At 47.1% G+C, this 27,105-nt stretch overlaps 1 protein-coding gene across 1 annotated transcript in view; it reads right to left on the reverse strand.

The window, feature by feature from the left end:
* RSRC1 (arginine and serine rich coiled-coil 1) overlaps positions 1-27,105 on the reverse strand; it is a 145,225-nt gene that overhangs the window by 35,590 nt on the left and 82,530 nt on the right. The window contains exon 7 of the mRNA XM_064165769.1: positions 19,375-19,426. Within this exon, the coding sequence (XP_064021839.1) occupies positions 19,375-19,426 (52 nt within the window). The remainder of the gene's footprint in view (positions 1-19,374; positions 19,427-27,105) is intronic.

The following is a 27,105-nucleotide window of genomic DNA, read 5'->3' on the forward strand; positions in this document are numbered from 1 at the left end:
GGGCAGGGGCTGGCTGGAGAGCAGCCCTGAGGAGAGGGACTTGGGGGTGCTACTGGAGGAGAAGCTCCACAGGAGCCATCAGTGTGCACTTGCAGCCCAGAAAGCCAAGCAGAGCCTGGGCTGCAGCAGCAGAAGTGTGGCCAGCAGGGCCAGGGAGGGGATTCTCCCCCTCTGCTGCGCTCTGCTGAGACCCCACCTGGAGTACTGTACCCAGGTCTGGAGCCCCTGGGACAAGAGGGCTGTGGAGATGCTGGAGAGTGTCCAGAGCAGGGCCAGGAGGATGCTCAGAGGGCTGCAGCAGCTCTGCTCTGAGCACAGACTGAAAGAGTTGGGGTTGTGCAGGCTGGAGCGGAGGAGGCTCCCAGGTGACATTCTTGTGGCCTGCCAGGATCTGAAGGGGGCTCCAAAAAAGCTGGGGAGGGACTTTTTAGGCTCTCAGGGGGTGACAGGACTGGGGGGAATGGAGCAAAGCTGGAGGTGGGGAGAGTGAGGCTGGAGGTGAGGAGGAAGTTGTTGAGCAGGAGAGTGGTGAGAGCCTGGCAGGGGTTGCCCAGGGAGGTGGTTGAGGCCCCATGGCTGGAGGTGTTTCAGGCCAGGCTGGCTGAGGCTGTGGGCAGCCTGCTCTAGGGTAGGGTGTCCCTGGGCATGGCAGGGGGGTTGGCACTGGCTGCTCCTTGTGCTCCCTTCCAACCCTGACTGATTCTATGATTCTATGACCAGAGAATCAGAGACTGGGTTGGGTTGGAAGGGACCTTAAAGGACATCCAGTTCCAACTCCCCCAGCATGGGCAGGGGCAGCTCCTGCTAGATCAGCTTGCTCATGGCCCCATCCAACTCACAGTCCCACAGGCACACCCAGGCTGGCAAAGCCCCTCAGAAGCACCAAGCCCAACCTACAACCCTGCTCTACGAGAGTCACCTTAAACCACATCCCCAAGCACCACATCCAAACCACCCTGAAACACACCTAGGGTGGGTGACTCCAGCACCTCCCTGGGCAGCTCATTCCAGTCCCTGACCACTCTCTCTGTGAAAAACTTTTTCCTCAAGTCCAATCTAAACCTCCCCAGCCTGCTCCAGGCCTCCAGCACCTGCACGCTGAAGAAATTTCTCCTTCTGTTCAGGTTCCCTTTTCCCTCCTGGGTTCCAGTTTGTGCCCATTGCCCCTTGTGCTGTCCCTGGGCACCACTGCCAAGAGCCTGACCCCAGCCTCTGAGATGGTGATGCTGGGCAAGCTGCTGTGAGTGCCCCTGCTGTAGCAGAGGGGTTGGGCTGGATGATCTCCACCCTGCTGGGACACCAACTCTCAGCCTTTTCCTGCCCTGACAGGGCCTGGGTTTGTTTTGTTGTCCCTGGCATTTTCAATTCCAGCAGATGTCTCTGGCTGCCATGGGGAGGTACCAGAGCTACCACCTCACATCATTGATATACCACTGGAAGAAGGGAGAGAAAGGACCAATATTTCTTCTCCTTTTTTACCCCTCAGTCACCCTCTGGAGCTGCTGCAGCACACAGACAAATTCATAATCCACACTCTATTTGATTTAAGAAAAAAAACCCAACCCACAACCAACTTTTGCTGTCCCCAGCTCAATAACTGCCTTGAAATGTGCTCTTTTTTGTGCCTTGTACACCACTGCCTGGCCTTATAAATTGAGCTCTCTCTTTCTGCGGACGCCCAGGCCGGGGTGAGTGATGGCTGCATCTATTTGCCATCACACTGTAATTATCAAACAGTTATGAATCACTGCACTGGCTCTGGGAAGCCTGAAAGCCTCTCCTGCCTTTGCTGCTTATTGAACTCGAGAGGGGAGGGAAAGCAAGCCCAAAGGACCTGGGAGCTGGCGTGGGCTGGATCCTGCCTCAGGTGTGGACTGAGATGTGCGGCAGGCAGGCTGCAGGAGAGGATCTCTAAGCTGCCTTCCCACTTAGAACCACAGAACCATAGAATCACAGACTCAGGCAGGCTGGCAGAGCTCCAAGCTCACCCAGCCCAACCTAGCACCCAGCCCTATCCAGTCAACCAGACCATGGCACTATGTGCCCCAGCCAGCCCTGGCTTCAACACCTCCAGCCACACAGACTCCACCACCTCCCTGGGCAGCCCATTCCAATGCCAATCACTCTGCCAACAACTTCCCCCTGAACTGCCCTGGCACAGCTTCAGGCTGTGTCCCCTTCTGTCCCTGGGTGCCTGGGAGCAGAACCCAACCCCACCTGGCTACAGCCTCCCTGCAGGCAGCTGCAGGCAGCAATGAGCTCTGCCCTGAGCCTCCTCTGCTGCAGGCTGCACCCCCCCAGCTCCCTCAGCCTCTCCTCACAGGGCTGTGCTCCTCACCAGCCTCGTTGCCCTTCTCTGACAAAGATGGCAAACAGCACTGGTGCCAGCACTGACCCCTGAGGGAGCCACTTGGCACTTGTCTCCAGGTGGGCATTGTGCCCTTGATCACCACTCTCTGCCTGTGACCATCCATCCTCGTTCATGGCTCCCTGAGCCCATTCTTAGTCTTGGTCACAGAGTGAGAACTTCTGCCGGGAGAACACAACCTGCTCCTGTTTGCACCTGCAACAGAAGAGGAAACAAAGCTAACCAGCAGGCTTCTGTTCCACCAAACTCTGACCACAGGCTCCAACCAGTCCATTAAAGACAGTAATTGAATCAGTTTGTATTTCCTCAGTACAATCTCATTCAGGGCACTGTTATTGCCAGCTATCTAAATAGTAAATGCTGATTAGCGGCTGGAAATGAGGTTTGGCTGGCCCAGGGCGAAGGCAGCGCTGCTGCTGTCGTGCTCTGTCAGAGGAACACCAAGTTAAAAAGGTTATAAAGACCCCATTAATGTCACGGGACTGGCTTGGCAGGGCTCACAAGTGCTTAGTAATTGAGGAGGTTATTCAGAGCCTGGGAGCCCCCAGCGTGGCCGCACCGCTCCAGGCTGCGCTCTCTTATCGGCACCTGTGGGCAGCTGAAGGCTGGAAATGGATCTGAGGAGCACAGCACAGCTCCTTTTAGCACCTGCTATCCAGCCTGGGCTCCTCAGCAGCACGCAGCCCAAAGGCACTGATGAAGAAGTGTGGCCAGCAGCACGGGGAGGGGACTCTGCCTCTTGTCTCTGCTCTGCTGAGACCACACCAGGAGCACCGCATCCAGTTCTGGTGCCTCCAGCACAAGAAGGACCTGCAGCTGCTGGACAGGGTCCAGAGGAGGCCGCCAAGATGATCAAAGGGCTGGAGAAGCCCTGCTATGGGGACAGGCTAGGAGAGTTTGGGCTGTTCAGCCTGGAGAAGAGAAGGCTGCAGGGAGACCTCAGAGGAGCTTTCCAGTGCCTGACGGGGCTGCAGGAGAGCTGGGGAGGCACTTGGACAAGGTCTGGGAGTGCCAGGAGGAAGGACAACGACTCTGAGCTGGGAGAGGGGAGAGTGAGAGTGGAGAGGAGGAAGAAATTGTTGGCAGTGAGGGTGGGGAGGCACTGGCACAGGTTGAGAGTGGTGAGACACTGGCACAAGTTGCCCAGGGAGGTTGTGGAGCACAGAAGCACCCAATGTGATCTTCAATCACACTGGGTGCTTCTGAGCTCCACAACCTCCCTGGAGGTGTTCAAGGCCAGGCTGGATGAGACCTTGAGCACTCTGTGCTGGTGGGAGCTGTCCTTGGGGGAGCATGGCAAGGGGTTAGAGCTGGATGATCTTTGAGATCCCTTCCAATCCAAACCTTCCTAGGAGGTGCAGACAGCCAGGGCCACCAACCAAGCTCTAATGTCAACTCAGTGCTGCCTCCAAAAGCATTTTGTGAGCCTGTGACTCTCCCTCTGTAGCTTCTATCTGCCACTGCTCTGCTCCAGAACTCACAAACATTATTTTTTACTGTTTTGATCAGCTCTTACAAAGCATCCAGGGTGATGTTTTAACTCAGAGCTCAGCCTCTTTCTCCCTTCCACACTCTTTGGTTTCGGATCAAAAGAAGCTTTCTGGTGCTTGTTCAGGTCTCCCTGCACAGCTAAACACCAGAGAAGGAATTAGGAGTTTGAAATGCTACAGGCAAATATAGCTTTAGGCACTGAGTGTTAAGTTTATTCATCAGCTATTTGGGAGGGTTTTTTGTTGGGTTTTTTTGTTTTCTTTAAACAAATCAACTCACTGAGTGCACTCTTCAGAGGTTGTTATGTGAAGCTCCAGAGCAGACCACGCCAAGCCTCCAGCAGACAGAAACCCCTCATTTGCCTTTAAAGAAAGTTATTAATGCATACAAGAAACTCCTTCAAGTAGCTGAGACTGGAGATGTACTCCAGACTTTGAAACAAATCTGCTGCACAGAATCAGGCAGGGCTGGAAGGGACCACAAGGATCAGCCAGTTCCAACCCCCCTGCCATGGGCAGGGACACCTCCTGCTAGCACAGCTTACTCACGGCCTCCGGGTGTTGCTGTGATTCTTTACTGGAAGGGTCCCAGAGCCCTGGCACAGGCTGCCCAGAGAGGTTGTGGAGTCTCCTTCTCTGGAGCCTTTCAAGGCCTGTCTGGATGTGTTCCTGTGTGCCCTGAGCTGGATTGTATAGTCCTGCTCTGGCAGGGCTTGGACTCCATCAGCAATCTGGGTCCCTTCCACCCCTGACATCTGTGATTCTGTCATCTTTTGAGGTCCCTTCCAGCCCCTGACATTCTATGGTTCTTTGGTTCTATGACCCCATGGCTCTATGATTCTATGGCTCCATGATTCTTTGATTCTATGGTTCCATGATTCTATGGTTCTATGATTCTGTGGTTCTATAATTCTGTGGTTCTATGATTCTATGGTTTTATGATTCTATGATTCCATGATTCTGTGGTTCTATGGTTCCATGCTTCTCTGGTTTTATGATTCTGTAGTTCTATGATTCCATGGTTCTATGGTTCCATGACTCTACTCAGGGATGCAGTTTTACAGCAGGAGCGGTGAGGCTGTCAGCTGTAAGCGAGCAGTTGGACTTGATGTCAGAGGTCCCCTCCAACCCCAACAGCTCTATGAGTCAATCAGAGTTTCTCATCTTTCTCTGAAGCCTAACACAACACTAAGGGGGGGGGAGGTCAACAAAAAGAGCCTTTGCCAACCCCTACCACTGCATTTCAAGATTTATTCCGCCGGCGCCTGATAATCATCTCTAAACCTAATGGGACACAAATGCATTTCATCACAGATGAAAATCTGCAGCCAGTGCTCAAATGAAACCCAAACACCACCACCACCACCCCCCAAAAAAAAATTATTACAATCCCCCCCCTCCTGCCTGGCAGCAGCATTAATCAGGAATCATAATAAATCCACATGCTCCTCCAGACAGCACATTACTCACGCCGCCCTCCGCCGCCGCGACGTTGACTAATGGGCTCCCAGTTAGAAGGGTCAATCAGAAACTCATCAAATGCTTCATTTAATTCCTTAATTTGGACAAACACGATTTGTTTGTGGGAAAGATATCAGGTGCTCTGGAATGAATAATGGCTGCCAAGCCCAGATCCATTCATCAGCTCCTGATTACAAACGACTCCGAGATTGTTTGTTCTAATTCTCCTCATTTGGCTCAACAAAGGGAACGTGAGCAAAGGGAAGGAAGTGGCAGCCTCTGAGCTGCAGATTTAATAAACCTGGGAGAAATATTCTTTGCAATAGCTGTAAAACAAGAGTTTTATTGCCCACATTAAATCCTGCTCTTGGTACGAGCCAAAGAAAAATGAATAGGTTTGATTTAGAGGATGGTGATGGAGGCACAGGACACCTACAGGTGCTGGAGGGCCACAAGCCTGACTGCAGAGCAAGGTGCTGCTGATGCAGGTGTGGGTACAATCACTACAGCAGCTTGCCCAGGGCCCCATCCAACCTAGCTTTTAGTGACCCTGCTTTGGCAGGGAGGTTGTAGAATGGTTTAGGTTGGAAGGGACCTCAAAGATCATCCAGTTCCAACTCCCCACCATAGGCCCAGGAATGGCAGCTTTGGATTCCCACTTGCTGTGAAGTATTTCAGGACACTGATGTAACTGATGCAGTACTGAGGTGCTGGAGTGTGCCAGGGAAGGGCAGTGAAGCTGGGGAAGGATCTTGAGAACAGGGCTGGGGAGGAGCAGCTGAGGGAGCTGGGGGTGTTTAGGCTGGAGAAGAGGAGGCTGAGGGCAGAGCTCACTGCTCTCAAGAGCTCCTTATAGGAGGTTGCAGTGAGGTGGGATTGGTCTCTTCTGTCTAGTATCAGGTGATAGAAGGAGAGGAAATGCACTCAAACTGCACCAGGGGAGGGTTAGGTTGGCGACTAGGAACAATTTCTTTGCTGCAGGAGTGGTCAGGGACTGGCACAGGCTGCCCAGGGAGGTGGCAGAATCCCCATCCCTGGAGGTGTTCCAGAACCCTGTAGCCATGGCACTTGGAGCCATGGTTTAGTAGCCATGGAGAGGTTGGGTTGCTGCTTGAGTGGATGAGCTTAGAAGTCTATTTCAACCTCAACAGTTCTGTGATGTTCAGGTGTCACCACCATCAGTGCAGACACCACTGCTCCAGGGAGACCTTTTGCTGGCCTTTTAGGACTTCAACAGGCTGAGCAGAAAGCTGGGGACTGTTTTGAGCAGGGCCTCTTGTGACAGGACAAGGGGGGATGGTTTGAACTAGAAGAGGGAGATTGAGACTGGAAAGAAGGAAGAGATGTTTGCCACTGAGGGTGGGGAGAGCCTGGCCCAGGCTGCCCAGATTGGTGGTAGATGCCCATGGAATCATAGAATCATAGAATCAACCAGGTTGGAAGAGACCTCCAAGCTCATCCAGTCCAACCTATCCCCCAGCCCTATCCAGTCAACCAGACCAGGACACTAAGTGCCTCATCCAGGTTTTGCTTGAACACTTCCCGGGACGGTGCCTCCACCACCTCCCTGGGCAGCCCATTCCAATGCCAATCACTCTCTCTGTGAAGAACTTCCTCCTAACATCCAGCCTGTACTTCCCCCAGCACAACTTGAGACTGTGTGCCATCCCTGGCACCACTGCAGGTCAGGCTCTCTGGGGCTGTGAGCTACCTGCTCCAGCTGGGGCTGTCCCAGCTGGCTGCAGGGGGGTCAGACTGGGTGACCCTGAAAGGTCCCTTCCAACCTAAAGCATTCTGCGATGCTGTCACATCAGATCTCAGGAGCCTGCGTTCTGCCTGATGCTTTAATGAGCAAAGCAGGCAGCTCTAGAGAGAAGAGAAGCAGGACAGGTTGGGTGAAATAAGAGAAATAGATATTTTGCTACCAGATGAAGACAAAACATTTCCCCCGAGGCCCCGCTCCAGCAGAAAGCAGCCCCAGCTGCCACAGATGGGCTGGGCAGCCCAAGCAGGGCAGCATTCAATTACTGGGCAAAGTTGCTAAATCTGAATTGATATCAAAACTTCAGCTAGCTGCAAAATTGTCTTTGACTTCAGATCAAGAGCAGGACTGCGAGATTCATCTGCACATAATTAGCAGACATATTTGCATCAAAATCACGTAGACCATATGGTGCAATCCTCCTTGCAAAGCCATTAGTTAGGGTGGAAGCCTGAGAGGCTTTGGGTCTTTTGGCAGCACACACACACACAAATAGCAATAATACCCCCCCAAAAAAAATAAATAAAGGTCTCAGATAAAAAATTCTCCCACCAAAAACTCTGCAAGCCTGAGAATGCTTCCTAAAGGCAGTAAGTGCTCAGCAAGCAGTGCGGCGACTGAGCCGAAAGGCTGCTGCTAGGCTCCGGCTTACAGCAGGGCAGCCCCAAATCAGCAGCTGCTCACTGCGGGGAGGGGGGGAAGCAAATCAAGAGTGTCCAAAAATGGCCTCAGAAATGGGGAGGTTGTCTTTGGGGTGGAGATAGAAGAGGCTGAGGAAGTGAACAGGTTGAAGACATTGAGGCAGAGGCATCACACGCCGCAGACGTCAATGCTGCTGGCTCAGAGCTCATTCCCCACCCACACTGGGTCAGTTCTTCTCTGTATTTACAAGCAAGGATGAAAATTAATGAATTAGTGAAGTGATTATTGAAGTGTTCAAACAGATTCTATTCTCTACCTAAGTCTGTTTAATTATTGCCTATTTTTTGCCACGATTCTGAACTTTAATCAATTACTGAAGCCGTTATTGACATATTCAAAGAGATTTTGCTCTCTACCTACACCTGTTTAATTAGTCCCTGTTTATTTCAACAATGATCACATTTAATCAATTACTGAAGTCGTTATTGACATATTCAAACAGATTTTGCTACCTATACCTGTTTAATTATTCCCTATTTTTTCAACAATGATGAAAATCAATCAATTGTTGAAGTCATTATTGACACATTCAAACAGGTTTTGCTCTCCACCTAAATCAGTTGAATTATTCCCTGTTTTTTTCTCCCACAACTCTGACATTTAATTACTGAGCTGTTCAAACCTGTTTTTATTCCCTTCTTAAATTCGTTGAATTATTCTCTATTTTTCTCAATGATTATGAAATTTAATTAACTATTGAAGCAATTATTGAGCTGTTCAAAGGGATTTTATCCTCTACTTATATTTGTGTACTTATTCCCTATGTGTTTCCAACGACTCTGACATTTAATCAATTACTGAAGCAATTACTGATATGTTCAAGCAGATTTTATTCCCTACCTAAATTTGTTTAATTATTCTCTATTTTTTTCAACAATGCTGAAAATTAGTCAATTATTGAAGCAATTATTGACATACTCAAATATATTTTATTCTCTACCTCAATCTGTTTATTTATTCCCTCTTTTGCTCAACAATGCTGGAAATTAATCAATTATTGAAGTAATTATTGATACATTCAAACAGATTTCATTCCCTACCTAAATCTGTTTAATTATTCCTTCTTTTTCTCAACAAGGATGAAAATCAATCAATTACTGCAGCAATTATTGAAATACTCAAATACATTTTATTCTCTACCTAAACCTGTTTAATTATTCCTTCTTCTTCTCAACAACGATGGAAATCAATCAATTACTGAAGTAATTATTGATACATTCAAACAGATTTCATTCCCTACCTAAATCTGTTTAATTATTCCCACTTTTTCTCAGCAATGATGAAAATTAACCAATTACTGAAGTAATTATTGAGACATCCAAACAGATTTCATTCCCTACCTAAATCTGTTTAATTATTCCCACTTTTTCTCAGCAATGCTGAAAATCAATCAATTATTGAAGTCATTATTGACATGCTCCAACTTATTTTATTCTCTACCTATGCCTGTTTAATTATTCCCTACTTTTTCAGCTATTCTGACATTTAATTAATTACTGAGCTGTTCAAACCTATTTTTATTCCCTCCTTAAATTAATTTAATTATTCTCTATTTTTCTCAACGATTATGAAATTTAATGAAGTATTGAAGTAATTTCTGAGATGTTCACAGAGATTTTACTCTCTGCTCAAATTTGTGTCATTATTCCCTATTTTTTCCAACAATGATGAAATTTAATCAATTATTGAGGTAATTATTGATATGTTCAGATTTTATTCTCTACCTAAATCTGTTTAATTGTTCCCTCTTTATCTCAACAATGCTGAAAATTAATCAATTATTGAAGTAATTATTGACATACTCAAATATATTTTATTCTCTACCTAAACCTGTTTAATTGTTCCTTCTTTTGCTCAACAAGGATGAAAATTAATCAATTATTGAAGTAATTATTGATATGTCCAAATAGATTTTTATTCTTCACCTAAACCTGTTTAATTATTCCCTCTTTTTTCCTGAACAAGGATGAAATTTAATCAATTATTGAGGTAATTATTGGTATGTTCAAACAGACTTTATTCTCTACCTAAATCTGTTTAACTTGTCCCTCTTTTGCTCAACAAGGATGAAATTTAATCAATTTTTAAAGTGATTATTGATATGTTCAAGCAGATTTTATTCTCTACCTAAATCTGCTTAATTATTTACTCTCTTGCTCAACAATGCTGAAAATTAATCAATTATTGAAGTAATTATTGATATGTTGAAGCATAGAATCATAGAATCAACCAGGTTGGAAGAGACCTCCAAGATCATCCAGTCCAAGCAGATTTTACTCTCTACCTCAACCTGTTTATTTATTCCCTCTCTTGCTCAACAATGCTGAAAATTAATCAATTACTGCAGTAATTACTGACACACTCAGATTTTATTCTCTACCTAAATCTGTTTGTTTGTTCCTTCTCTTGCTCAACAATACTGAAAATCAATCCATTATTGGAGTGATTATTGATAGATTCAAACAGATTTTATTCCCTACCTAAATGTCTTCCTTTATTCCCTCTTTTTGCCAGCAGTGATGACAATGAATTAATTATTGAGGCCATTATTGATCAGTGAAGCCTCTGCTCTCCTCACCAGTGCCAGAACCAGCAGTACTCGAACTCTTTAAGGAGCAGCCCATTGACAATGCTAAAAACCAAAGCTCATCATCTGGAGCAACAATTCTCTCTTTTTTTTACTGACTTTGCAAGCAGAAAGTAGGAACTTTATTTAGTAGCTCAATGAGGTTATGCAGCTCTGCCAATGAATTAGAAGTAATGGATGAAGAAATGTGTCCTTGTGCATGGCCATGGAGGCTGTTGGTTGAGGCTGTCCAGGTGAGGTCAAATATTTTCTGCACCTTCCAGAGATTAAGTCATAAAATATCTGCAATGCTCACCAAATTTAGCTACCATAAATTGAATCATGGAACCACAGAACCAAGCAGATTGGATGAGACCTCTAAGCTCACCCAGTCCAATCTAGCACCCAGCCCTGGCCAACTAAGTGCCCCAGCCAGGCTTGGCTTCAACACCTCCAGGCACGGCCACTCCACCACCTCCCTGGGCAGCCCATTCCAATGCCAATCACTCTCTCTGCCAACAACTTCCTCCTCACATCCAGCCTCAACCTGCCCTGGCACAGCTTCAGGCTGTGTCCCCTTGTTCTGTCCCTGGGGGCCTGGGAGAAGAGACCTTGAGTGACCTGTTCTAGTGGGAGGTGTCTCTGTCTATGGCAGAGGGTTGGAACTGGCTGATCTTTGAGGTCTCTTTCAACCTAAAACATTCTATGATTCCATGAATAATCCTCTAGAGGTGAGCTCACAACTCCTGGCTGGTGCAGTGCTTCATTCCTTTGGCTTTCCCCTTCTCCCTGCTGCTCAGGCTGCATCACTGGGACAGCTGCACCTCCTGCCCTCAGAGCCCAAGCTTGTCATGAGGCATCCTTCTGCTCTAGGTGGGAGATTCTTTTATCCTGTTCTGGGAAAGCAGCTCATTTAGGAAACATTTAATTATGGAGTTAGTGAACCCAGTTTCTAGGTCAAGTGCTGAGTCCTACTCAGCAGATTTCTGTGTCAAAATCCATTTAGTTGACATCACCAGCAGAGGCATTCTCCAACCCTCTCTGAGTGATCTAAGAATGAAATGGTGGAGAAAAAAAACCTAAGGAAATGTATCTTGGAAGCAGTGTAAATCTGTGTCCTGGAAAGAATCTGTATCTTGGAAAGAAATGTATCTTGGAAGCCAAGAACTGGCTGGAGGGCTGGGCCCAGGGAGTGGTGGTGAATGATGCCACATCCAGCTGGCAGCTGGCACTGGTCATATGCCCCAGGGATCAGTGCTGGGTCCAGTCCTGTTCAGTATCTTTACTGATGATCTGGGGCAGAGAGTTTGCAGATGACACCAAGCTAGGAGCAGCTGTGGAGCTGCTGGAGAGTAGCAGGGCTCTGCAGAGGGACCAGGCCAGGCTGGATGGATGGGCAGAGGCCAATGGGGTGAGACTGAACAAGGACAAGTGCAGGGTTCTACACCTTGGCCACAACAACCCCAAGCAGCACTACAAGCTGGGGACAGAGTGGCTGAGAGCAGCCAGGCAGAGAGGGCCCTGGGGGTGCTGGGAGAGAGGAGCTGCAGAGGAGGCAGCAGTGCCCAGGTGGGCAGCAGAGCCAATGGCATCCTGGGCTGGCTCAGGAGCAGTGTGGGCAGCAGGACAAGGGAGGTTCTTGTGCCCCTGTGCTCAGCACTGCTCAGGCCACCCCTGGAGTGCTGTGTCCAGTTCTGAGCTCCTCCATTGCAGAGAGATGTTGAGGTGCTGGAAGGTGCCCAGAGCAGGGCAGCAAGGCTGGGAAGGGGCCTGGAGCACAGCCTGTGAGGAGAGGCTGAGGGAGCTGGGGGTGTGCAGCCTGCAGCAGAGGAGACTCAGGGCAGAGCTCATTGCTGCCTGCAGCTGCCTGCAGGGAGGCTGTAGCCAGGTGGGGTTGGGCTCTGCTGCCAGGCAAGGAGGGACAGAACAAGGGGACACAGCCTGAAGCTGTGCCAGGGCAGATTCAGGCTGGATGTGAGGAGGAAGTTGTTGGCAGAGAGAGTGATTGGCATTGGAATGGGCTGCCCAGGGAGGTGGTGGAGTCTGTGTGGCTGGAGGTGTTGCAGCCAAGCCTGGCTGGGGCACTTAGTGCCATGGTCTGGTTGGTTGGGCAGGGCTGGGTGCTAGGTTGGGCTGGATGAGCTTGGAGCTCTCTGCCAACCTGGTCTATTCTATTCTAATAAAAGGGAATTTTTCCTGCTCCCTGCCAGCTGCCTGCCTCACTGCTTTGCATAGCTAAGAAGCAGAGAGGCAAGCAGAGGCCACCCTATTTAACTAGCCAGTTTTCATTACAGGCAAAGAAAGGCAAGGCTCTCTGAAGTAGGAAGTGATCCTATTAGTTCCACCAGACTAAAATCATACACTCGACGTATGTGGTCCTTTCAGCCACATCTGTTATGAGACCATTTTGATAGCAGAGAGTAGAGAATCTTTGACTCTGTTTAGCAGGCAGAGTGCAAATTAGGGATTCCTCTCCCCACAAGCATCCCACAATGGGTAGATTTAATTAAAGAAAAAAGGAGAAGGGAAAGCAAAAGCTGTAGTGAAGTATCTGTGCCTCCACAGCAGCTCGGGCTGAAGCAGCTGCTCTGCTCCATGCTCCTTCCCTTTAAGGGATATGCAAAAAGGGAATAAAGAGGCAGGGAGACGAAATTAAAGGCAGCGATCTGATGGGTCTTAATTGGGAGGTAATGAGTTAAACATCCAGCACCCAGAGCTGCCGCCGGGCAGAGCTGCTCAGTGCCGAAGGCTTCCTGAGCCAGGCAGAGCCTCAGCTCGGCAGCTTCCCTCCAGCGAACTCGGCCAAGGATGCTGCGCGCAAGGAGCTGCTCTGGGATGCTCTTTCAGCCGCAGACTGAAACGCAGACTCCCCCCAATAAACAAATGGATCCGTTGCTCATTTCCACACTGCACCTCTGTAAGCCTGAATCAGTTCCTCTCTTCACACAGAGAGGCAGAACTTTCTGCTTACCGCCAGGGGAAAGCTTTGCACAGGCGGCACCAGCCACAGCCCGCAGCCTGCGCGTCCTGCCTCCTGGCAGCGCCATGTGCCACACTCATCCATCCTGCAGCCTGTACGAGGTAGCACAGGGCAGGGAGGGGCACACAACAATTCATGGCACAAACTAACCAGGGCTTAAGCTTTGCTGAGGGTTTTAGGAAGGGAGGATTTGTCGCGGGGCAAACTTTCGCCTTGGGTCGGCGTTAGGAGCGAGCCAAGGTTCAGCCCAGAGCTCTCCCTGCCGCTGCGTCTCTCCGTAATGAAGTCTGGGAGAGAACTCACAGACACCCAAGTGGTTTGGCAACTGTAAGTGACAGAAGCTCAGCTAAATCCTCTGTTGACACTGGGGATTAGCCGGGGAGATTGTGCGCGGAGCCGAGGCGCGGATGGTCAAGGGGAGCTGCTCGCCGCAGCCCGTGGGGCAGCGGCACAAAGCCGCGGCCGGGTAGGAAGTGACCCAGAAAGGGAGCCCTGGCAAGGATTTGCACAAAGCCAGCCTGCCTCAGAGAAGCTCCATATGACCATTAACCGGCCTGCAAGGCCTGCCAGGAGGCCTAATTACAGCCCTACAGAGCCCAATAACAAAAGCTGAAGAGCTTTAGCCTAGGGATGATCTGCTTTATACTGACTTGAGAGAGTCCATATAGAGTGGCAAAAAAGAAAGAGCTTTAGCTTGAGAATTCTCCCCGGAGACAAAGCTTTGTCCCTGAGCCTGCAAGGCCCACATGCAACCTACTTCAGATAGGCTTAAACGGAGCAGCCTCCCAAAATTAACATTCAGCCACTGCCTGCTTAACATCTGCTCAAGCACCGCAACTTGCTGTGATGTCGTTAGAGGAGGCTAAAATGCTCTCTCCTGGGCTAAAGCAAGCTGAATTTAGAGCTCAGCCCAACACCTTCTCCTGAACCACACTTCCCACACAGCAAAAAAATCAGCTGCTGGAAAAACCCAAGGATCCTCCAGCACTGCCCTGCTTAACCAGGATGGAGACACTGGAGTTCACCTGCAGCCCCCAAAAAGGGGGGGGAAAGTGGGGAACAAAGGAAAAAGTATTTAATGGGGGAAAATTATTTACTCAAGAAATTGGTGATCAGAAGAATGATATTGCAAAGAGATTATTGACCAGAGAAATGATATTGCAAAGAGATTATTGACCAGAGAAATGATATTGCAAAGAGATTATTGACCACACAAATTATTCACCAAAAAAATATATATATATAAAATTATATCACAAAGAAATTACTCACCAAAGAAATTATTGTCCAGAGAAATGGTATTGCAAAGAGGTTGCTGACCAAAGAGATTATTCAGCAAAGAGATTATTGACCAGAGAAATTATATTGCAAAGAGATCACTGACCAGAGAAAAGATATTGCAAAGACATTGCTGACCAAAGAAATTATTCACCAAAGAAATTATTGACCAGAGAAATGATATTGCAAAGAGATTACTGACCATAGAAGTGAAATTGCAAAGAGACTGCTGACCAAAGAGATTATTCAGCAAAGAAATGATATTGCAAAGAGGTTGCTGACCAAAGAGATTATTCAGCAAAGAGATTACTGATCAAAGAAATTATATTGCAAAGACATTGCTGACCAAAGAAATTATTTACCAAAGAAATTATTTATGAAATTATATCACAAATAAATTATTCACCAAAGAAATTGACCAGAGAAATGATATTGCAAAGAGACTGCTGACCAAAGAGATTATTCACCAAAGAAATTATTGACCAGAGGAATTATAATGCAAAGAGATTATTGACCGAAGAAATTATATTGCAAAGAGGTTGCTGACCAAAGAAATCATTCACCAAAGAAATTATATTGCAAAGAGGTTGCTGACCAAAGAAATCATTCACCAAAGAAATTATATTGCAAAGAGGTTGCTGACCAAAGAAATCATTCACCAAAGAAATTATATTGCAAAGAGGTTGCTGACCAAAGAGATTACTGACCAAGGAGATTATTGACCAAAGAAATTATATTGCAAAGATATTTCTGACCAAAGAAATGATTCACTAAAGAAATCACTGACCAGAGAAATGACATTGCAAAGAGATTGCTGACCGAAGAAATTATTCACCAAAGAAATTATATTGCAAAGAAATTATTGACCAAAGAAATTATTTACCAAATCAAATACTGATCAAAGAAATTATTTATGAAATTATATCACAAAGAAATTATTGACCAAAGAAAACATTGACCAAGAAATTATATCCCAAAGTAATTATTGACCAAAGAATGTATTTATGAAATTAAATCACAATGAAACTATTCACCAAATAAATTATTTATGAAATCATTGACCAAAGAAAATATTTAGAAAGAAATTAATTAGATCTCAAAGTGATTGGAAATTATGGAATTATATCACAAAGACATTTTTGACCAAGGAAATTTCTGACCAACAAAATAATTCCCCAAGGAAAATACTGACCAAAAAAAAATTGACCAAAGAGATTACTGAGCAAAGAGATTATTGAGCAAAGAAATTATTCACCAAAGAAATTATTTATGAAAGAAATTACATCACAAAGAAATTATATCACAGAGAAATTATTGACCAAAGAAACTACTTACCAAAGAAAATATTGTCCAAGGAAATGATATCCCAAAGTGATTATTGACCAAAGAAATTCTTCACCAAAGAAACTATTTGTGAAATTATACCACAATTATTCACCAAAGTAAATACTGACCAAAGAAATTATATCACAAAGAAGTTATTGACAAAAGAAATTACTGACCAAAGAAAATGTTTACCACTGAAATGGTATCCCAAAGAGATTATTCACCACAGAGATTATTCACCACAGAGATTATTCACCAAAGAATTTACTGACCAAAGAATTTACTGACCAAAGAAATTATTTACCAAGGAAATTACTTACCAAAGAATTTTTATACCTCAATGAAATTTTATCACAAAGAAATGTTATCACAAAATAACAGAATTACACCACCAAGAACTGTATTAGCAAGAATTATATCCTGGTTTACCACAAAGTGCAGTCAGCTTTTGCACTGATGCTTCTTGTGGAAAGAGGCTGGGAATTCCTGCCTCTAAATTTCAACTAAATGTCCTCAAACATTCCACTCTGCCTTCAAATTTGAGCTAAGCAGCCTCAACCATTCCACTCTCTTTAAATTGGAACTAAATGTCCCCAAATATTCCATTCTGTATTTAAAGTTGAACTAAATCTCCTCAAACATTCCACTCTGCCTTCAAATTTGTACTAAATATCCTCAAACATTCCACTCAGCCTTCAAATTTGAACTAAATGTCCCCAAATATTCCACTCTGCCTTCAGCTTTGCACTAAACATCCTCAAACATTCCCCTCTCTGACGCAGCAGTGACCCAAGTGCCTCCTCTCCCCATGCAGACATTTCTATTCTGTGCTAACAGGGATTTGGTGGAGAGCTAGGTGGGGAGAAATGGAATGAAATCCAACAAGGCCAAGGACAGAGTCCTGCAAACCCATGGAGCAGGAGAGGCTGGGACTGAGCTGTTGGACAGCAGTGATGGGAAAGACATCCCGGGGGCAGCAGGGTGCCCAGGAGCCAGCAAGGTGCCCCTGTGGCCAAGGAGGCCAAGGGCATCCCGGGCTGCACTGGAAGGGCTGTGCTCAGCAGGGCAGAGAGGTTCTCCTGCCCCTCTGCTCTGCCCTGCTGAGGCCACAGCTGCAATCTTGTGCCCAGTTCTGGGCTCTCAGCTTAGGAAGGAGATCAGGGAAGTGCTGCAGAGAGCCCAGCCCAGAGCCCCCAGGCTGCTGCAGGCAGTGGCAGCTCTGCTGGGAGGCCAGGCTGAGGGAGCTGGGGCTGCATGGAGCAGAGGAGCCTGAGGGCTGCCCTCAGTGCTGCTGCTGAAGATGTGCAGGGCTGGAGCCAGGCTCTGCTCAGGGGTGGCCAAGGACAGGCCAAGGGGCACCAGGTGCCAGCTGGAGCAGAGGAGGTGCCAGGGGAACAGAAGGGAGAACTTTGTGAGGGTGCTGGAGCCTGGAGCAGGCTGCCCAGAGAGGCTGTGGAGCCTCCTGCTCTGGGGCCATCCCAAACCCACCTGGGTGTGTTCTGGGTGCCCTGCCCGGGGTGCCTTGGACTGGGTGATCTCTGGAGGTCCCTTCCAAGCCCTAACGTTCTGTGACTCTGTGGTCTGTTCCTGAGCCCAGTCTGAAGCAAGCTGCTGCACTTCAGCCCTGACACCAAACACCTATCCCTCAAGTGCATGTATTTTGCAGGCACCAAGAGAAGTTCCCATTCACATGGTTACTGACAATAAAGAATTGCTGCTGAATTTTCACACTGGGCTGGAGGAGATGGGGCAGGATTCCCAGCAGTGCCAGCTCACCTGCCACCAGCCCTTAGATCTGTCTTTAATTAGTCAATAGGAGTCATTAAAGCCACATTCTAATAGCGTTTCCAGCGAGGATAAATGTGATAAGAATTAACTCCTGCCGTTCAGCAGGGACTGGTTGTGAAGCTCTGTCATTATTTACAGGCAATTTCTTTTCCCAGCAGCACACAGGTTCCATTTTTCTGCTCACACTCAGCAAACAGCCTCCCAGCCTCTCTCCCTTGCCTCAACACAAGGCTTTTATCTGCCGGCAAGGAGCTCAGAACACCTGATGGGGCTAAACAACAGGGAAAATTAGACAGTAAAAACATTCTGTGATCAGGTGGGGGAAGGAGGGTGATGACCTCATGAATTCCTCAGATCCCAAGCCTTAAACAAAGGCAATAAACCTTCTGTGCTCTGGATAGTGAGAGAAAGAGCTGAACTCTGGAGAGTTAGTTGTGAACACCTTACAGCTCCCACCTAAGCTTCAGCCTCCAGTTGTGACTATTTAAATTTCACAGTGCCACAGCCCCTTTTATGCTCCTGCAGACGTGGGGGGGGGGCAGGTCAGGCTTATCCACAACCCACAAACAGCTCTTCTACATAGCCCAGGTGTTAGACTACAGAGCGAGATGTGACAGATGTGAGCACCACACACAGCCTCTGCCTCTTTTCTTGTGGGCTTTTGGTCAGTTTGTTCTTTCCAGGTCAGGGCTGCCACAGCTCCTTTCTAATTGTACGTTTCAAAGACTCACTAAACAGTTTCTGGAGAACAATGAACGGGTTGGAAGCTGCAAAAGGTCAGGAGTTTTGCAGAAGCAATCCTCGGCCCCGCGAGGAGAGGAATCCTGCTTGAACCTGAAGGAGCCCATGGATAAGTGAAGGAAAGGGAAAAGGAAAGAAAAAGGAAAAGAAAAGGGAAAAGGGAAAAGAAAAGGAAAGGAGAAAGAAAAAGGAAAGGAAAAGGAAAGAAGAAAGGGAAAAGGGAAGGGAAAAGGGAAGGGAAAAGGGAAGGGAAAAGGGAAGGGAAAAGGGAAGGGAAAAGGGAAGGGAAAAGGGAAGGGAAAAGGGAAGGGAAAAGGGAAGGGAAAAGGGAAGGGAAAAGGGAAGGGAAAAGGGAAGGGAAAAGGGAAGGGAAAAGGGAAAAGGGAAAAGGAAAAAGGGAAAAGGAAAAAGGAAAAAGGGAAAAGGGAAAAGGGAAAAGGGAAGGAAAAGGAATTTTGCTGAGAGCACAGAATTAAGTGCCAGTATCAGCATGAGGCCAAAACCATTTTTACCTCCTGAAAGAGATTTCCTCAGTGCTAGTGATGACCACAGAACAGCTTGGGTTGGAAGGGACATTAAAGCTCATCTACTTCTAACCTCCTGCTGTGAGCAGAGACATCTCCTCCTAGATCAGGTTGCCCAAAGCCTCATCCACTGTAGGCCTAAACACTTCCAGGGATGAGGCATCCACAGCTTCTGTGGGCAACCTGCTCCAGCGCCTCACCACCCTCACAGTAAAGAGTAGAGATGCTCTGCCTAGTGTTTAATCTACATCTCCATCTGAACCCCAAAGTGAAGTGAGCTGTGGAGAAAGGGACTTCAGCAAACAGAGCAGGGTAAAATCACTGCTTGCCATGCCAAGCTCAGGACATTTTTGAAGAGCATCATTTTGTGACTAAAGCAAACACTCACCAGCTGCCTCCAGCACCAGCTGCAGCCGAGCCTTGGCCTGTTCAGCAGGAGTCTGAAAAGAGAGCATTTGGAAAACTTCATGAGTGCTCAGTCACCAAGCACGGGCACACCTTGCTGTGGTGGCACTGCCATCCCCAGGGGAAGCTCTCAGCTCCAGAGAGACAGCACTGTGCACTGGAATGAGCTCTGTCACCCCTGAGCTAGAAACCATCACAGAACTGTCAGAAAACACCAGCCTGGATCACAGACTGCACTGGGCTGGAAGGGACCCTCCAAGGGCATCCTGCCCAACCCCCTGCGGGCACAGGGACAGCTCCAGCCAGAGCAGGCTGCCCAGGGACACATCCAGCCTGACCCTGTGTGTCTGCAGGGATGGGGCCTCAAGCACAGCCCTGGGCAGCCTGTGCCAGTCTCTCCCCACCCTCACTGTGCAGAGCTTCCTGCAACCTAACTCTGCCCTGCCCCAGTGCCAAACCCCTGCCCTCAGACTGCTACCACAGCCCCTGCTGAGCAGCCCCTCCCCACCCTGCCTGCAGCTCCCCTGCAGACAGTGAAATGCAGATCTGAGGTCTCCAGGCTGAAGTCACAATTCTTCCAGCCTGGCCCCACAGCAGAGGTTCTGCAGCCTCTGATCTCCTTTGTGGCCTCCTCTGGACCCTCTCCACCAGCTCCAGGTCCTGTTGTGTTGGGAACCCCACAGCTGGCCCCAGCCCTGCAGCTGAGGTCTGCCCAGAGCAGAGGGGCAGGATCCCCTCTCTCCATCTCTGCCCACACTGCTTTGGATGCAGCCCAGGCTGTCTTTGGCCTTCTGTGCTGGCAGTGCCCACTGCTGGCTCCTGCCCAGCTTCTCACCCTCCAGCACCCTTCAGGTCCTCCTCTGCAGGGCTGCTCTCACTCTCACCACCCCCCAGCCTGTATCAAGTAGGTAGCACTGTGCCAAGTGGAGCACCCAGAGCCAAGCTGAAGTCCAGCTCTAGCTCCTTCCTCAGCCCTCCAGCAGCACGTGCTGCCAGGTGCCCACTTCCCAGGAGCACAGAGCTACACCAGCTCCAAAGCTGCCTTTGGTTTGATTAATGTGGGGAGTTCTCCACACTTCTTCTATTATCTGCCTGATTTTTTCCCTCTCCTTAAGGTACTCTCTCCCATCTGTTGGGTCGAGGAACGTACTGTTGGCTGTGTCCCCATTATGCTAATCATCCCCAGTGACGTTTCACTGTGTCCAATGTGCTTCCCATCCCTCTCATTCTGAAGCCACTCAAGACATTTTCACAGTTAAATTCATACACAAGCCACATTTGTCGTGGGCTTCAGAAGTTGATTATTTCTAGGAGCACCTGAGAAGTTTGGGCTCAGAAAGCCTCCTCCAAACCAGTAAAAAACCCAAAACCCCACCAGTTCAGCATCCTTGTGGGCAGCTAAAAGAAGACCTTCCCCTCTCAAGGTCTCCTTTGAAAGGACTCTCCTGAATAGAGCAAGAATGGGAAAGGTCAAAGAAGAAATGCCAAAAATCAACCAAAAATTCCACAATGCTGATAAAATTCATCACCCCAAGCTAGGAGCAAGTGTGTATCTGTTAGAGGGCAGAAGGGCTCTGCAGAGGGACCTGAACAGGTTGCACAGATGGGCACAGTCCAGTGCCAGGAGTCTGAACAAGTCCAAGTGCAGGGTTCTGCACTTTGGCCACAACAACCCCAAGCAGCACTGCAGGCTGGGGACAGAGTGGCTGAGAGCAGCCAGGCAGAGAGGGCCCTGGGGGTGCTGGGAGAGAGGAGCTGCAGAGGAGGCAGCAGTGTGCCCAGGTGGGCAGCAGAGCCAATGGCATCCTGGGCTGGCTCAGGAGCAGTGTGGGCAGCAGGACAAGGGAGGTTCTTCTGCCCCTGTGCTCAGCACTGCTCAGGCCACCCCTGGAGTGCTGTGTCCAGCTCTGGGCTCCTCCATTGCAGAGAGATGTTGAGGTGCTGGAAGGTGCCCAGAGCAGGGCAGCAAGGCTGGGGAGGGGCCTGGAGCACAGCCCTGTGAGGAGAGGCTGAGGGAGCTGGGGGTGTGCAGCCTGCAGCAGAGGAGGATCAGGGCAGAACTCATTGCTGCCTGCAGCTGCCTGCAGGGAGGCTGTAGCCAGGTGGGGTTGGGCTCTGCTCCCAGGCCCCCAGGGACAGAAGAAGGGGACACAGCCTCAAGCTGTGCCAGGGCAGATTCAGGCTGGATGTGAGGAGGAAGTTGTTGTCAGAGAGAGTGATTGGCATTGGAATGGGCTGCCCAGGGAGGTGGTGGAGACCTATCCCTGGAGGTGTTTAAGAGGAGGCTGCATGAGGCACTTAGTGCCATGGCTTAGTTAATTAGAAGGGTTAGGTGCTAGGTTGGACTCAATGATCTCAGAGGTCTTTCCCAACCTGCTTAATTCTGTGATTCTGTGATCTTGGGTAAATCAAGAGCCTGCACCTGTGATATTCTGTATCCCAACTCCAGGCCATCCACCTCAAGAGAGAAAGAGCAACCCAGAGCCTCAACTCAAATCATGCTTCCAGTGGTGCTTGCTCAAATTCTGGGGAAGATTAAAGGTTATGTTTGCTTATGACATTGATTCTGTGATTTAGCACAGCAATGGTTCTGGTCCTTTGCTCCTCATCAGGAGTTTAACCTTCTCTCACCCTCAAAAAAAAAAAAATTAGGAAGGAAAATAGAAATAAAGAACTTCCATTAGAGAATATTTCAGAAACACTAAAAGCAGAAGAGATTGAGAACTTGCAGCTGATGCCTTTTGCACCCAAGCCAGAGCAGAGTGGATTTAAGTGGCAAATTCAGCACTGACAGAGGAAGATTTTTTTTCACTTGAAACACTAAAAAAAAACCCCAAACCAACCCTAATAAATCCCAGAGACGAAAATCATCACCTGAATTAATAACACAGCAACATAATAAGCAGATCTGGCACTACTTGAATTAAAACTTCTCCATTTGCAGACATAAATCAGTTTAAATGATTGGATGCTAAAACGCTGTTTCTGCCCGAGTCGGTGCCTCTTCTCCAGCACCATCAATCAGGGACACACTCACAGAGAGGCTGTGCTAGGACCAGTGGCATGACCTGATAAAAATGCCCCAAAATCCAATGTGGACAAACTGTGGCAATGGAAGGAAAAAAAAAAAAAAAGCAGCCAGTGAGTGCTGCTACTGATTCTGTTATCTTGAAAAGCAAAGATTTGCCCTCATCTGCTTCCTGCCCCAGACTATTTCTCTATCGCCTGCAACACAGAAATGAGAATTTGTTTTTAACTCCTCTCTAGCTGCAGGAAAACGTTCAGCAGCTACAAGAAGAAAAAGACCCACCTAAGCCAAACCACACAAATTCTCATCCTGACAGAGCAGTTTTCCACTGCTGCTACCACAGAGAGTGAAACTGGGGGAAGAAGAAAGGAGGTGAGGGGAAAAGGAACTATCCAAGGGATTAGCAGGCTGCTCGCAGTCTCCAAGCAGCACACAGACAATTAGAGATAATAATAAACAGAAACAGTTTTAAACAGCAAACTCCCTGGTGTTTGCTTGCCTTAGATAAATAGCCTGAAGAGGACCAGCAAACATTTTTAAGCTCAAAAAAAAAAGAAGAAAGGCAGCAGTTTTGTTCCCTGTTTCCCAAGAAGTGGATGCTGTTTATGGACCTCCCATCAACACGCAGCGATGCAAATGAGCTCCGTGTTCCGGGCTCGGATGGAGCATCACAAAACTGTTGATCTGCAGTGCTGCCAGACCTATAGAATTATCAAAGCATGATCTGTGTGAATGAGAAGTGAAGGAGGGGGGGAAAAAAACCCTCATGTAAAACATGGAATAATAGCAACAGCTGCCCATCAAACACGGCCATGCACGGCCAGACAAAGAAGAGAAGGCAGCATCAGCAACATGCTAACTAGGAAAGGGCAGTCATTATCCCCCCCAAAATAAATAGAGAAGGAAACAGAAAAGTCTTTTTTTCCCTTCCTTTAATGTGAGTAAAAGTCAGGGAAAGAAAATAATGATGAAGTGGAAAGTAGAGCTTAACTAGCAACACACCACCAGCCAGAGAACAGCCAGCGGGATCTGCTCAGGCAAGAGGAACCTCCCAGGCACAGCCAGCACAAAAATGGCTGTACCTGGACAGAAAGGTCTAGAAAACTCTTTCAGGATCTCAGAGGAGCAGCACTGAGCACAGGTGTACAAGACCTATGAGGAGAGGATGGGAGAGGTGGCAGTGTGCAGCCTGCAGAAGAGGAGGCGCAGGGCAGAGCTCATTGCTGTCTGCAACTACTCGAAGGAAGGTTGTAGCCAGGTGGGGTTGGGCTCTTCTGCCAGGCAACCAGGGACTGAACAAGGGGACACAGCCTCAATCTGTGCCAGAGGAGGTGTCACTCCCTCTGCCAACAACTTCCTCCTAACATCCAGAGAGAGTGATTTCCCAGTGAGCTGCCCAGGGATGTGGTGGAGTCACAAACCCTGGATGTGTTTAGGGGTCATTTGGATGTGGTGCTCGAGGAGATGGTTTAAAGGTGAATCTTGTAGAGTAGGGTTGTAGGTTGGACTTGGTGATCCTGAGGGGCTTTGCCAACCTGGATGTGTCTGGGATATGGTCTGTGAGCCCATGTCCATTGCCCCTCATCCTATCCCTGGGTACCACTGAGCACAGCCTGGCTCCATCCTCCTGACAGCCACTCTGCAGCTCTGTCAGCGATCTGCCTTCAGAATTCAAATCATATTGCATATTGCTGGGGAAATGCTCCTTTGAAAGCAGTAAAAGGTAATGTGAAGTCATTTTCAGGGAGAATCACTGAGAAAAAGCAAGGGAAATGGCTTTCAGACTGCAAGTGGAGCCAGGAAATGGATTAACTAGCCACCAGAAATAGAGTTGTGAATAGAATTGGGGGGAAAGAAAATATCAGCAAATCCAGGCCCTTTTAGAGGGAAAATTTACTGTAAATGTTAAACACAGACATAAACCCTGCTTGACTTCTTTAATCAGAGAGAAAATACAGAGAAGCTTGGATCTGGAGAGATACTAAAGGCTAAAAAAACAAATAAATCACCACCCATTTCTTCCCCAGCAGCACAAAATATCACCTCTGGTAGTTTACATCTTCGTGGCAGCCCAATAACAATCAGCCCCCGACAGAAATCGATGCCTTGAGAAACAGAGGAGAGGCTTTTCTGAACCAGCTCCTTCTGCTGATTTATGACTTGGCAAATTAATGCTCCTCTTAGCATGCCCAGAGAAAGTTATTTGGGTTGTGAAGCTTTGGTGTTGTATTTGAAGGGGGAAAGAGAATCCTTAGGAGTACTGTGGGGTAAGAGCTGATCTCGAACGAAAGGCAGTGGAGGCAGTGAGGAGCTCCAAGGCTCTCAAGAATTATAAGCCTGTCAATATTTAGCTTCTAAACATGGATTTCTGTTTCTCTTTTATCACTCTTTCATACTTCCAGTACATCATGCTGCAAGAAAATAGTCTGCAGCCCTCACCACAGCTGCAGATAAATCCAGGGCCTGCAAGCAAGCTTGTGGAGCCACCAGATTATTAGTCAACTGCTCTTAATATGGATATTACTCTTTTCTAATTGCTCTTAATGTTGGCACTCAACTGCTCTTGTTAAGCTGCTCTTAATATTATTACTAACTGCTCTTAATATCATCATTAAGCTTCTCTTGTTAATACTAAGCTGCTCTTATTAACTGCTCTTAATATTATCATTAGACTGCTCTCATCAAGCTGCTCTTAAAATTGTTACCTGCTCTTAATACCATCATTAAACCACTCTTATTAAGCTGCTCTTAATATTATTATTAACTGCTTTTAATAACATCACTAAAACTGCTCTTATCAAGCTGCTCTTAGAATTATTAACTGCTCTTAGTATCATCATTAAGCTGCTCTTAATATTATTATTAACTGCTCTTAATATCATCATCAAACTGGTCTTATCAAGCTGCTCTTAATACTATTAACTGCTCTTAATACCATCATTACACTGCTCTCATTAAGTTGATCTTAATATTATTAACTGCTCTTAATATCATCATAAAGCTGCTCTTATCAAGCTGCTTTTAATATTATTAACTGCTCTTAATATCATCGTAAAGCTGCTCTTATTATTATCAAACTTCTCTTAGTGCTATGATTACACTGCTTTTATTATTAAGCTGCTCTCAATATTATTATTAAAGTGCTCTTAATAATACCATTAAATTGCTTCTACTACTATTAAACTGCTCTTAGTATTAATATTAAACTGCTCTTAATAGTGTTATTATTATTAAAGTACTCTTAATGCTATCATTAAACTGCTTTTATTACTATTATTTAACTGCTCTTAATATTATTATTAAACTGCTCTTAATGCTAACATTAAGCTGCTTTTATTATTAAGCTGCTCTTAATATTAGTATTCATATTAAAGAGCTCTGAATGTTACTATTAAACTGCTTTAATACAATCAAACTGCTATTATTATTGTTATTATTATTAAGCTGTTCTTAACATTAATATTATTATTAAATTGCTCTTAATGTTGTTGTTATTATTATTACTAAGCTGCTCTTAAGATTAAAGTGCTCTTAGAGGAGCTGAAGTTGGGCTGACTGCAGAGAGAGAAGCCCAGCACAAGGGGTAACGCAGCTGAACTAAAACCAGAGCTGAGGCTTGACTCAGTGATTTGCTTCACCCTTCAGGAGGATTTGTCTGCTGTGAGGCTCTCTGGGGAAGCAGCATCTCCCAGAGAAAGGGAACTGTGGTCCCTTTGGAATTTCTGGGTGGAAAACCAGCCCTGACAAAGGGAAGCCAAAGGATTGTGTGCTTTAAGTTCCCTCTGAATCAACACTCGGCTTAAACAGCAGTAAAGCTTCAAGCAGCAATGAAGCCTGGTTACAGAGGGCTTCGCCCAGCCCCAGTCACTACTGGGCACCAGGAAATGCTGCATTTGCTCTTCACCCTCTAAGATCCAAGGATCAAACTCCCCTCCCCTTGCTCGTTTTTTTTGGGGGGATGCTGAGGATTTGCCTTCCAGAGCCTTTAACCTTTCAAATGACTTTGCTATTTCATGCTTTTGGATGCTTCTTTGGAGTAACAACAACCACCTTAGATTCAGTGAGGAAGAGAGAATTGCTCAGAGGTGTAAAAGCGAGGTGCCAGGAGCCCCAGCACGGTTCTGCTGCACTGTTTGTGTCCTCCTGGGCAATCCTCCTGGGCAATGCACTTAAACTTGGGGCTGGCGAAGCAGCCACTGCACTCCATAATCTTCCTTTAGTCATATCACAGAATCACAGAATCACAGAATCAACCAGGTTGGAAGAGATCTCCAAGCTTATCCAGTCCAACCTAGCACCCAGCCCTGTCCAACCTAGCACCCAGCCAGACCATGGCACTAAGTGCCTCAAACACCTCCAGAGAAAACCACAAGGAGGAGGAAAAAAAAAGGACCTTTCAAAAGATGAATTTGCTGAAAGCTTCAATAATTAGACTAATAACTAATCACATTTCTGCTAAAGTGTTTGTTTCCTGAAGGCAATCCTCTTAGGCAGTGCATTTAAACCCAAAGCTGGGACAGCAGCCACTGCACTCCATAAAGTTCCTTTCTGTCAATGATCTTCATTGAAAATCACAGGAGAAGGAGAAAAAAGAAACCTTAAAAATTATGAACCTTCTGAAAGCTTCAACAATTAGACTAAGAACTAATCACATTGCTGCTAGAGCTTGTTTCCTGAAAGCAATCC

This window comes from Pogoniulus pusillus, chromosome 26 (genome assembly GCF_015220805.1).
Source record: "Pogoniulus pusillus isolate bPogPus1 chromosome 26, bPogPus1.pri, whole genome shotgun sequence".
NCBI lineage: Eukaryota > Metazoa > Chordata > Aves > Piciformes > Lybiidae > Pogoniulus > Pogoniulus pusillus.